General features: G+C 47.5%; 2 protein-coding genes across 5 annotated transcripts in view; both read right to left on the reverse strand.

Annotated features, from left to right (window-relative positions):
• LOC119169800 (uncharacterized) overlaps window positions 1-13196 on the reverse strand; it is a 62092-nt gene that overhangs the window by 32074 nt on the left and 16822 nt on the right. The gene's annotated exons all lie outside the window — the stretch shown is intronic.
• Window positions 1113-12588, reverse strand: LOC119170785 (selenoprotein P-like). Of its 3 annotated transcripts, none has more exons than XM_075886675.1 (3): window positions 12433-12588; window positions 10421-10619; window positions 1113-1884 (listed from the first exon to the last, which is right to left on the reverse strand). In XM_075886675.1, exon 3 carries the CDS (start codon window positions 1848-1850, stop codon window positions 1332-1334), a length of 519 nt encoding a protein of 172 aa, XP_075742790.1. In that variant the 5' UTR covers window positions 1851-1884; window positions 10421-10619; window positions 12433-12588; the 3' UTR covers window positions 1113-1331. The 3 variants fall into 3 exon arrangements, with proteins under 3 accessions (XP_075742790.1, XP_075742791.1, XP_037277939.2); XM_075886676.1 differs by lacking the exon at window positions 12433-12588 and adding an exon at window positions 12289-12425; XM_037422042.2 differs by lacking the exons at window positions 10421-10619; window positions 12433-12588 and having other exon boundaries at window positions 1113-1922.

The following is a 13196-nucleotide window of genomic DNA, read 5'->3' on the forward strand; positions in this document are numbered from 1 at the left end:
CCTGTAGCTCCACTTAAGAGCACGAGAATAACAATAAGTGTTGCAGTAATTTATTTTTTGGCAGTACTACATCGTGGTATTACCACATAGATGCCTGTTCTGGTGTGTTCAATTTTATAAATTACACAAAGAGATCATGTTCTGAGCCTGTCTTCATTTCTTGGTTCATATTCGTCACTCTAAATTTTTCATCACCCACATCATTAATCCCTTCTGGTGACCTGGGCACTTGTCATCAAGTATGTTTTCTCACTCGATGTTTTATTTCTCGTATAGATTACCCATGTTTTTGAAGCTTCATATGTCATTACCTGAAACATTGATCCTGCAACGCTGTTCATGGCCCACCACATTTTTGGGTAAGCGTCACTAGAAAGACGACACCATCTTCATGATGGTGTTGAAAGGGGAGGCTCCACACAGCAGTTGTATTTTGGAGAAGTTTACCAAACTCTAGCATGGGTAATGATGAACGTTATGCCACGATAATGTACGCATTGCTCACCTTCATTTCCTAACAATAGGGCAGGAGTTTAGCACAACGAAATCCCTTGTTGTAATCTTTCTTTTGTAATTGTACTACAGCACAAGTCTTCACCATTCCATGTATGCTTTGCGCACTTGAGTGGACTCCTATGCGCCAGGTTTAAGAGTCACCCACTGTTGTTATACCGTGTAATTGACGCTCGTGGAACTTTATTCGCATGTGCGAAGCTTCGGTGGCAGTTTTATGTCATGAAATAACTTCTTGAGCCGGTATTTGTGAAATGATTGTCTTAAATCATAGCAAACGAAGTATTTATTTGTCTCTAATAATTAATTGTCCGCAGCTTGAAATGCTATGTGAAGGCAAGGATACTAGTACCATAAATGTGGTTTCTTGTCAATTTAAGTAGTGGCGAGGATCTTTCTATAAAAACATGCCGAAATAGATAGATGATCTAAGTCACTAAATATTGTTTGCTTCAACTGACGTGATCACGTATCGTTAACACTATACTCAACATCGATTCACGCTTTTGTGTATACAAATGCGTGGTGCTCTTCAATGTTGCACTGCTTTAGCTTGCTTGAGAACACTTACGCGCTGTGTAAAAGAAACTACCACAAGGTCGTACGGAAGTGGGGCCACCCCCGGCCCTCCTTTACTACGCGTCGCGAGCGAGGCCTCCTCGGGCCGCGTCTCGCGCATCGGCGACATCTGACGCGTGAGCCTTGGGCAAATGTGCCCTGGTTTGACCCAGCATCTTCATGTGGGATCACAGCCCTTGTCAGAAACACCGCCCGGACGCGCAGTGACCGGAGAACTCGGACGGATGGCTCTACTGTCATCAGGATCCGCAGGCGGCTCCGAGTTCCTCACAGCTGGGCGCTTGCCTGCAATAGGGGCTCTCCGTGTGGCTATTCGGGTGGCAACAGACTCTCATCTGCGACTGCTTGCGTTCGTCGCACTCGTGCGACTCATCGTCTTGCTCGCCGCCGAGGAACATGTGCAGTATGCGCCAGCCCAGCGAATTGCGCCGAGCCGGGTTGTCCGTGTTTCGGGGATTCCGCTCGGTCGGCTCTTCGCAGGTGAGCCCGCACGGCTCTCCGTCGTATGCGCGCCGCAGAGAGTCCTCGACCACGGGCAGGTGACCCGGCAACACGAGACTGATGGGAAACGGCACGTAGAAGGCGAGCCGGCCGCAGCGGTCGAAGATAAAGACGTCGTCCTTGCCACCTTCCATGGTGGTCCAGACTGGCTCTTCCGTGGTCTCCTGGTGCACGGCGAATGACACGCGCTGCTCCAGGTGGTCGCGCAAGTGCGCCGACTTGCGGTCGTTCACCACCAGGAACTGCAGCTCGGTCATGTTGGGCCGAAGCCGCTGCAGCAGAGCCTCCAGACTGCACAGCAAGATGCGCGTCATGATGTTATCGTGCCAGTGAATTTCGCATTGACTGAACTATCTGAATGAGCATCTTCACCCCTACGAGCCACGCTACGGAAGTTCACTACTGACCCACTGAACCACGCTACCGAATTGAGGAGCTATATGGCTAAGCAATTTCCCCAATAGGCATTCGCTCTCATTTCCTAAATAAACGCAAGCACGCGTATCCTGTAGCGTTAAAATGCGTTGCATGCATTCACAGCGGACACTAAGCTGCGATTGCTACTGTCAATGCCATGCTCATGCGCCTTCTATAGCCTGTGTATCTCATTGTTACATGATTTTATCAGCTAAATCTACTGCGAACAGTGCAGCTTGGTGTGAGGCGGCCCCCGTGCACTGAACTCTTTGCTGCAAGTGCCTATGTGTGTGTGTTTTTTTCAACATAATTATGCTGTTCCGGCAACGCAAACAGTCGAGCATATTCTATAGAAATTACGCGATTACCAGGGATAAGGCTAGAATGTAGACGACGCATAAATGAAAGTTGAGAAGTTTCCCTTTAGTCACAGATTTTCAACAACCGAATTGAGTATGTGCTCGCAGCTCTCACTGCAGTATGAGTTTCATTTTCTTTGCTAGCATAAGTTAGACCAATAAAGCGTAAGCGTCCAATTCTATGGCGAGAGCCTCAGAAGCCTTAGGTAAACGCGAACTTGAACAAAAAGCTGGCATGTGAAAAATGAAGCGAAAAGGTCGCAATGATGACAGGCTGCGCGTTGACCTCGACTTTGCGGTGTTCGCATGACTAAATAAATTGGAAAAGTGGCAATGGGGTGACCAAATAAGTTTTAAAAGCTCATATTTCTTGTTTGAGCTGCAGCTTCATCGACGCGGCGTCCAAGAAACTATGCGGCACCCGTGAATCCAGTTTTCGCTTTCCCGGAGAATGAATTATTCCACTGATAGGAAATACTTGTTCCCTTTTGAAGACGATAGTCTTTCCTAGGGTACTTTGACGCAAAAGTTTTAATTTGTCTGTCTGTCTGTACATTTGTCTGTTTGTCCATCGTAACAATACCCCAACCAGCCAACCTTATCCACAGCGCCCACCAATATGGCTCAAGTTTGAGGATTCATACTTGTGCGATTGTCAATTAAAAATCAATAATCGGGCATATCTGGGGCACCAATACAGCACGTCAGTATCCTGTATGTGTGTCCTAATACTAGAGAAGGCATACATAAAAAATTTTAAGGACCGCAGCGTTTATCACGTTGCGCGGACGCTATGCTCAAAAAGGAAAGTGGTTCCAAAGCTTTAGTAAGACGACACGGTGGTGGCACCTGCCCGTCGCTCTGTGTTTCACACTGTATCGCCTCCGAGACAGGCGCGCACGGCTTTCTTCTTTTTCTCTATGAGATAACTGCCAGATAGTGCTCGTGTTAGACGTGCCTCGAGACACTCGTTCGCCTTCGCTGCACGGATCGAGACACTCTAACCCAGTGCCTTTAGAATACAATTCACCGTTCTTTCTCACGCAAAACATGAAATGACAGTTTCTTAACTCTCTCCAGACGCAAGGATATCATATTTCGGCGACATTTGCAGTGAAACATGCAAATACGGAGTCATTTTTGCTATATATATATTTATGTATAAGCAGTCTGTACATTATATATTATTGACGCGGGGTGCTTTTTTGGTTTTACCTCGCATGTCTGACCGGCACAATGGATGCTCCCCGAAATGTGTCGATCAGTCATTGAGAGCATATTGAGATGGTAAAGTAGAAAGCGTTTGGCCAGTTTCTCGTGATGATGACGTTAATTTACCAATTGAAACCTTAAGTAGAACATTTGCTGAATTTATGTGTTTCACATGAATGTCTATAACTGTGTAGGCGTATAATGTCGTGCGATCATGATATCCGGCTATTGAAAGACTAGGCAAGGGTAGGCATGGTGTGTTTTTGGTTCTTTTCTTTAGCCCGATGCCACTGCAAAATTCGCCAACTTTGTATCACACACACACACACACACACACACACACACACACACACACACACACACACACACACACACACACACACACACACACACACACACACACACACACACATATATATATATATATATATATATATATATATATATATATATATATATATATATGTGTGTGTGTGTGTGTGTGTGTGTGTGTGTGGTGAGGACAACGAAGGAGCGCGAGTGTCTTTGGCCGATGGTAAAAGACGAAGAAGTCGTTGCAGTCTGTTTCCTGCGATCGATAAATCGTATTTGTTTGAGGCGCTTTGTGTGCTCATCAATCTCGCGTCGTCACACTGGTGGAGATGCTGGGTACGTCTTCATGCTTGGCACCCCTTCGCGGACCCGACATTCAAGCCCGGAATCACTACCACCCGTCGATACACCAGTCCACCGTTCCAGCCGCCGTCTGCGAGGCCTAGCTCCCGAGCTCAATCCCTTTCCAGAAACTGCCAGCAATCGCTTGCCTCCTTCAACCACCATGGCCACTGCAGCTACATCGCACATGACACTTCAGAATCCCATGATTCCTGACTGCTTTCATGGTGAGACCTATGAAGATGCACAAGACTGGCTGGACCAGTTCGAACGCTGCGCGAAGTACAACCAGTGGGCCACCCCAGAAGGCAAGCTCGCGAATGTGTACTTCTATCTGAAAGAACACGCCCAGACGTGGTACATTACCGGGAAAGAAGCATGGCTACGTGGGATGACTTCCACAACCAGCTGATTGACACCTTCAGTAGTCTTGACAGAAAGAAGAATGCGCAACGCATCTTGGAAGCTCGAATTCAAAAACCAAACGAGAGCGTCGCTATGTTCGCCGAGGACATGACCCGTCTTTTCGGCAGGGCGGATCCCGAGATGCCGGAAGACAGGAAGCTCCGGTATCTAATGCGAGGCGTGAAGGAGCAACTGTTTGCTGGGCTTGTGAGAAATCCGCCAATAACAGTAGCTGAGTTCACGAAAGAAGCCACAGCTATTGAACGGGGGCCCTACAGCAATGGTACCGCCAGCAGAACCCGGTCAACGTTCGAGCGAGTAGCCCTGTCACGATCGCGGCGAGCCTCTGCGACAACGACAGGCCTCTGCGGGAAGTCATCCGGGAGATTTTGAGGGAGGAGCTTCGGCAGCTTGGTTTAATTCCAGCAACTGAACCGACGCCGGCATTGTCTTTTGTCGCTGATGTTGTCCGGGATGAGGTCCGCCATGCTCTCTCTTCATCCGGCTATAATGGTGTGCGACGACATTTTACTTATGCTGATGCAGTCCGACGCCCCGTCGTCGCTCCTTCAGCACAGCAGACCCCAATGACTGGACCACCACCAACACTGCAAACACAGCCACTGTCAGCACCGACCACTTTCGCAACCTCACCGATTCCTCTGACAAGACGAATGCCGTATAACCAACATGCCCCACAACGTCGCCCCACAACGTGGCCCAATAGTGAGTCTCCACTTACCTACCAGAGTCGGAAAACCGATTTGTGGCGTACTGCTGACCGTCGACCGGTATGCGTTCATTGTGGCGAATCTGGGCACGTCTACAGAGTTTGCCGTTATCGCGACGCTCAGTACTCGAGATTTCCTCGCTACCCTGATTACGTTGCGTACGACGATCAACGCATGTACAACTACGCCCATGTGAACACACCGCCGCAGAATCCAGTAGTGCCCAGATCACGTTCTCCATCTCCTGCGTGGCCCAGTTCACCTAATCGTCGCAGTTTTGCCGACGTCACCAGGGGCAGGTCCCCTAGCCCGCGACGGGGAAACTAGACGCAGCGACCTCGGGGGGTGGGGTTGCCAATATTCGAAATTCCGAACAGCCCCCATTGCAGACAAGTGACAGCTGGAAGCCATCGATACAGAAGAAGACGACAGCAATCACTAATTCGACGAATGAGACAACTGCCGACGTAACCGACGTTATCAGCGCTGACCTCGTCGTTCACATTGACGGCCACCAAGTGATGGTACTTGTGGACACTGGCTCCCACTTTTCTATAATAAGCCTACAGCTAGCCGAAAGACTCAGGAAGGTTAAAATGCCATGGCAGGGACCCAATATAAGAACTGCAGGAGGTCAGTTGATGACACCGGTTGGAAAGTGCACGGCCCGACTCTTCATTGCTGGTTCCACCTTTGTCGCCACCCTCGTCATTCTCCACGAGTGCTGTAAACAGCTCATATTGGGAATAGATTTCTTGCGCGAATACGGGGCTGTGATTGACATCCGTGACAGAAGCGTAACGTTCACTGTAAGCTCGGAGACTGCTACAGATGAGGAACACCAGCCACCTCACTTCCGTATTGCCGATGACGACGTCATACTGCCGCCACGAAGTTGTTCTCTCGTATCCGTGCACTGTGACAAATTACGAAATGGTACTGGCGTCACTGAACACATCAAGGAGCTCGAATTCACTAGCGGCATTTCTGTTGCCAGGGCTGTCAACACTGTTATTGACGGATGCGCTGAACTGCTATTGACAAATTTCAGCAGAGAACGCCGACACATAGTTAAAGGCACGGTTATTGCCTATTTTGACGAACTCTCGCAAACAGAAGATTGTCATTTAGTGGAGGAAGCAGCAGCGTCTACTATCACTACACCGACACCTGTAGACGTTGGTCCAATGTTATCTCCCATTGAGCGAGACCGCCTTCTCACGCTGATCAACAAGTTCCACGGCTGCTTCTCATCGACATCAAGAGTTGGTCAAACGGCACTGACGAAACACCGCATCATCACGGATTCCGATGCCAGACCCATCCGGCAAAATCCTTATCGAGTCGCCCCAAAGGAGCGTGAGGTAATTCAAAAACAGGTGAATACGATGCTAGAAGATGGTGTTATTCGGCCGTCCAACAGTCCTTGGGCATCACCTATAGTACTCGTCAAAAAGAAGGATGGTAGCTTGCGTTTCTGCGTCAACTACCGTAAGCTTAATCAGATCACAAAGAAGGACGTCTACCCTCTGCCGCGTATTGATGATTCATTGGATAGACTACGAAACGCACGCTACTTTTCGTCTATGGACTTAAAAAGCGGCTACTGGCAAATTGAAGTGGATGAGAGAGATCGTGAGAAGACCGCCTTTGTTACGCCCGACGGACTTTATGAATTTCAGGTTCTTCCTTTCGGTTTGTGTTCGGCGCCAGCAACATTCCAGCGTCTCATGGACAAGGTTCTGTCGAGACTTAAGTGGCAAACCTGCTTGGTGTACCTCGATGACGTGATTGTCTTTTCGGCGACTTTCGAGGAACACTTACGAAGGCTCGAAGCAGTTTTTGAAGCAATACGCTTGGCCGGTCTTACTCTAAAACCAGAAAAGTGCCACTTCGGCTTCCACGAACTTCGATTCCTCGGTCACGTCGTGAGCAGCCAAGAGATCCGATCCGACCCGGATAAAATTGCCGCCGTGGCAAACTTCCCGACACCATCAGACAAAAAATCAGTGCGACGTTTTTTAGGTCTCTGTGCCTACTACCGGCGGTTTATTGCTAATTTTTCGCGCATCGCATGGCCATTGACACAGCTTACTCGGGAAGATACCCCCTTCAGATGGGGCGAAGACCAACAGCAGGCATTTCACGAGCTTCGTCAGCGAATGCGAACACCCCCCGTGCTGGCCCACTTCGATGAAGACGCATCGACAATACTTCATACAGACGCTAGTAATGTGGGTCTTGCTCTTGGAGCAGTGCTCGTACAGTCGAAGGACAACAATGAAAACGTGATCGCCTATGCCAGCAGGACGCTGTCCCGAGCTGAAGCTAATTACACTACGACGGAAAAAGAATGTCTTGCAATGGTATGGGCAGTCCTGAAGTTTAGTCCTTAATTGTACGGCCGCCCATTCACCGTTATCAGCGATCACCACTCTCTCTGTTGGTTAGTCAACTTGAAAGATCCGTCTGGCCGCCTTGCACGATGTAGTCTTCGGCTCCAAGAATTTGACTTCACTGTTGCCTACAAGTCGGGAAAACGACACACCGATGCCGACTGTCTTTCTCGGTCTCCTCTTGAGACGGCATCCCCGGACAACGACGATGACGACACGGCCATTCTCGGAATTGTGGACACTGCCACCTTTTCTGAACAGCAGCGTGGCGATGCTGAGCTGCTACCACTTATAGATTACCTACAAGGGCGAGCGAATAGCGTTCCGAAGTTATTTGTGAGAAGGCTGCCGTCGTACTGCTTTCGAAATGACGTTCTTTATAAGAGGAACTTTTCACCCACCGGCAGCAGCTACTTGCTCGTCGTTCCTTCTTCGCTTCGCCGTGAGGTACTGCAAGCCTGTCACGACGAACCTATCGCTGGTCACTTGGGTTACGCAAGAACATTGGCGAGGATAAGGCAGAACTATTACTGGCCAAGACTTGCCGAAGTTGTCAAAACTTACGTGCAGGCATGTCTAGATTGCCAGCGCCGCAAGCCACCATCCATCAAACCAGCTGGCCTGCTGCAGCCTGTTCGAGTGCCGGCGACACCGTTAGCACAAATTGGCATGGATATCCTGGGCCCCTTCCCAAAGTCTGCCACTGGAAACAGGTGGATAATCGTCGCCACGGATTACCTGACCCGATACGCGGAGACAGGTGCTCTGCCACGGGCAACGGCAGCTGAAGCGGTGCAATTTTTCATCGAAGCCATCGTCTTAAGACACGGTGCCCCCGCAATAGTAATCACCGACAGAGGTACTGCGTTCATGGCCTAGCTTTTGAACACCATTTTCCTACTAAGTGGTACAGCCCACAGGAAGACAACGGCGTATCATCCCCAGACCAACGGGCTCACCGAACGCCTCAACAAGACCCTGGCTGACATGATAAGCATGTACGTAGATGTAGAGCACAAGAACTGGGACATCATTTTGCCCTACGTCACGTTCGCCTACAACACGGCTCGTCAAGAGACCACTCGGAAGACACCCTTTAGTCTCCTCTACGGACGCGAGGTTACAACAACGTTAGACGCAATGCTCCCTCATGAAAATGATGGCAATGAGACAGACGCCCAAGAGTTTACCCAGCTAGCAGAAGAAGCCAGACAACTTGCCAGGTTGCGAATCACCAAACAGCAAGACGACGATGCCAAGTATTACAACCTGCGGCACAGACCCGTCATATACAACGTGGACGACAAAGTATGGGTCTGGACACCTGTTCGTCAGCGTGGGCTTTCCGAAAAGCTGTTGCGAAGATACTTCGGACCCTACAAGGTTCTGCGACGCATTAGTGACATCAACTACGAGGTTGTTCCGGACGGCGTGCAGTGTTCAAAGCGGCGCAGACATTCACCAGATATTGTCCACGTGCTTCGGATGAAGCCTTACTTTCAGTGACTAACTGTGCAGTTTTGGTTTCGCCTTGCTTCTCAAACGTTAAGCATCGGGATGATGTTTTTTTAAAGGGGGAATAATGACGCGCGTATGTGCCAGTGGTGAGGACAACGAAGGAGCGCGAGTGTCTTTGGCCGAGGGTAAAAGACGAAGAAGTCGTTGCAGTCTGTTTCCTGCGATCGATAAATCGTATTTGTTTGAGGCGCGCTTTGTGTGCTCGTCAATCATGTATATATATATATATATATATATATATATATATATATATATATATATATATATATATATATATATATATATATATATATATATATATATATATATATATATATATATATATATATATATATATATATATATATATATATATATATATTTATATATATATAGGTGTGTGTGTGTTGGAACGTCACTTCGCTCACCTTGAATAATTGCCCAATACAGAAGCTCTCGCCTCTAAGAGATGTTCTGAGATGTACTTGTTTGTATGAAATTGGAGTTACAGCATTGCCTTGTTAAGGTAATTTTATATAACTGCAGCAGCCTGGTTCATTCACTCGAAACCTTGTGTAACCCGGGTTTACACCCGAACACTAGGCTGCTCCAGCCGCGTTGAAGCTCAGATCACGATAACAACTAAGGCATATTATAGCCTAAACAGCGCTAGAGACGAGGCACCAGAACTAAGAACTGATTTGTTGAAATCACATTAACTGCCCTTCTGAAACAATGCGCGTGCACATTGACAGTAATGACTACACCGCCCACCAAAACTGCTATCTTCAGAAAAAAATAAAGCTATTTCCAGAGGAGTACACATATGCATCGCTGATGCAATTGTCTGGATCATGTCTAGCTATCCACGAGGCATTCAGAGCTATACTAGTCATTTGCCTCTTAGCTCGTTCCAAGAGCTTAGATGGGCTTGCAATGCGCTACAAGGAGATAGCAGGCGCTTCGCACTGTCATCTGATAGATGACAAATGAGTTGTTAGTCTGCGTTCGTCCTGTCTGCTTCCACTCTGGTGTCTTGTCTCTATACAGCGCAGTTTACGTTATTATATATTATGCCTTACCAACTAGCCCCCAAACCACGCTTCTCGGTCCCAGGCACAGCCTCCAACTAAAACGGTCATGGTGCGTCCCTTACCCGGAGGCCTGCTGCCTACACAAAGATCAGGACGCCTTGAGTAACGCCACGAGAGTGACGTTTCCTCTGTGTGCCGCGAGCGGGTCCTGCCCACCCAGGGTCCACGCTTCTGGCGTGCCACAAATTGGTGTCCGGGCTGCCGCTGTGGCCTGCAGGCAGCCCGCAAGCAGCACCAACAAACGGGCCGCCATCTTGACTCCTGTGCAAAACACACACAGAGAACTTGTATTGAACTGCCTCCACGGAAGCCTTCCAGGCTGAGCAACAAAGTGAAAAGGATTCTTAAATATAACATTCGAGCTGTACTGTCCGTTCTGCTTGTGCAGTATTAGGTAGGCAGCCATTTCAATAGTAAAGCGCATATACTTTTATGTGAAAAAAGCCGCAAAAGTCGAAAACAGCTCTTCGAAATTTTCGGACCCATTTTGCATATCGCCGTGCAGTGTGAAGGTACACACTACAGGATATAGCTCGAGTTTTCTTCGTGTCTTGGTATTTTGCAATGTTTGATAACGCTGGTCGTCGAGGCATTAACACAATTCTAGTAATGGTATGTCTTGGGCGGGAAAGGCTGTGTTCTCGCTGTGGAGTTTTCTCCGCTAATATTAACTTCACTACTGTGATAAATCATGACGAGGCATTGCTCACTTTGAAGGTGCCCACTGTGGGATTAAGTTAATGCAGCGCAGCGAGTATGGACCGAAAACGGTTTTAGTCATAAATGATAGATTCCAAAAATTATGCATTGATTTCCGTGGTAGGACGATCAACATTCAGCGCTGCAGTGTGGCATGGCGCAGTAGAAACATAAAACATTCAACATCAAGTAAAACTGGATTGAGGGGCTACGACTTGATTACTGTTCACGCTGCCATGACCTTGATGAAAGGACGCTTCACAAAAGACACGCACAAGGTGATGTGCGTACAAAGAACTAATTTATTTTTACGTCGAACACATCCTTATGTAGGACTCGGAAACAAAGAGGGAAATAAGAGAGAAACAAAAAGCAAGAAGTGCAGGTTGCACGATCAGTTAAACAGCAAACCGTCTACGGTAAACATTCGCAAAGTAATCAAGGCTTGCTTTAAAAAAATCAATTTCTTTTTGAGATAGGGTGATAGAACGTAGGCTAGCGCTACATTTGGTGGTGTGAATGAAAAAGGCCTTGATGAGTTGTTTTTTCTGTTTCACGCATAATTACACAATTTTGTGTTTAACCGTGCATGTAACTATATGCTACAGTCTTTTTTTGTTAAGTCTGCTACCTTCGCCTTACAAAAAGAAAACGCACTGGTGCGACATCTATCATGCCGGGAAGTAAGTGCCAAAGCATTCATTTTGATTTCGCAATTGTAGGACAGTAGCATGTAGCCCTTGCTTTTTGTAGTTTTGATAGCGAGTCTAATATTTAGGTGCGCTAAGACACAGTTCCCTCATAGAATTAACTCCGGGACATTACCATCGAATTTTTATTACCCCTGCTTGTTCATAGTTATGGTTACTTGAATACTCACATAACTGTGACTGCTAAAGCAACATTATTGTTCTGAGTGCTGTTTTTTTCTATGCTGTGGTACCCTGCATATGAAATCACTTTACTGTAGCACATGCATCAATAGAGTTCCTTGAATATCTGTGGTTCCTTCCTAATTTCGTGACCTTTTTCTTTCTTCCTTTCTCGATGGTTAATCTATTGAGAATGCATTTTAAGGCACTTCTCACTGTTACAGTGCATCTGCCGAGTAATCCCTATTTGATGGAGGTTTGCTAAGCCACAGAAGATGTCTAACGCTACACAGCGCCATAAGTTCACACTGAAAAGAAAAAAAAGAAAAAAAAAACATTCACAGTAAATAATGCCGTACCTGTTGACTTTGGTTTCACACTATGCATTCTGAGCTCAAATAATAGAACCAAATGCGAGCGCTATGCTGTGCTAATTGAATTTCCACCAGTGCAATGAACTCGACCATCCGTCGCAACAAAATTCAGTCCGATCCCATTCTCACCTGCCAGCTGGCCGCAGGAGCTTCGAGTGTGGCGGCTGTCGTTGGGGCCTCTGGGCGACTCGAGTGCCGAGGCCCGAAATGCTCTGGTTGCAATCGTCACAGGGTGCCCGCTAGATAAGGCCCTTTTGCGGCCACCACTTGTAGCGCAGGAAGAATTGGAGAGGCGTCGCGGCAGATTGGGAGTCTTGCCTTCGTCGTTGATCCTTGTATTTTTCTTCAGGGCGCACGACCTTCCGCTAAGTGACTGCGGCCTCCTCCACACTCGAGCAGACCAGCACGTGGAACACGCTAATCTACGCCTGTACATTGGCTAGTCTCCACGGTGTCGTACCGAAAGAAGCCGATTGACTCGGCAAAATGTTAATAGTACTTGAAGAATCTGGCCGATCTAAGCTTCTCAAACACTGAACAATCGGTTATATACACTGAGCAATATGTCTATCAATAGGCTTTATGCATTCATGTGATAGTTAGGCCAGCTATGAGAATTAAATTATTCATTTTCGAGTCAGAACAGTAACTGATTTTATCTTCTCAGGAAAGAGAACAATGAACGTCAAAATAATACCAATAAAAAGGGCCTCAGACAGCTTTGCTTAGCATTGCTGGTGCAAGGATGATGGCATAGCGGAACTGTTATTTCTGTGGTTCGCTGGTTTTGCTAATGTTTTTCTATAGCTTTGTTATAGTTTCGGTGTGTTGCGCTATATGAAGTGCTCCTAAGCTCGGCAAGTCATAGCAAGATTTAACACGCATAATACAGC

The sequence above is a fragment of the Rhipicephalus microplus genome, chromosome 2, assembly GCF_043290135.1.
Source record: "Rhipicephalus microplus isolate Deutch F79 chromosome 2, USDA_Rmic, whole genome shotgun sequence".
NCBI lineage: Eukaryota > Metazoa > Arthropoda > Arachnida > Ixodida > Ixodidae > Rhipicephalus > Rhipicephalus microplus.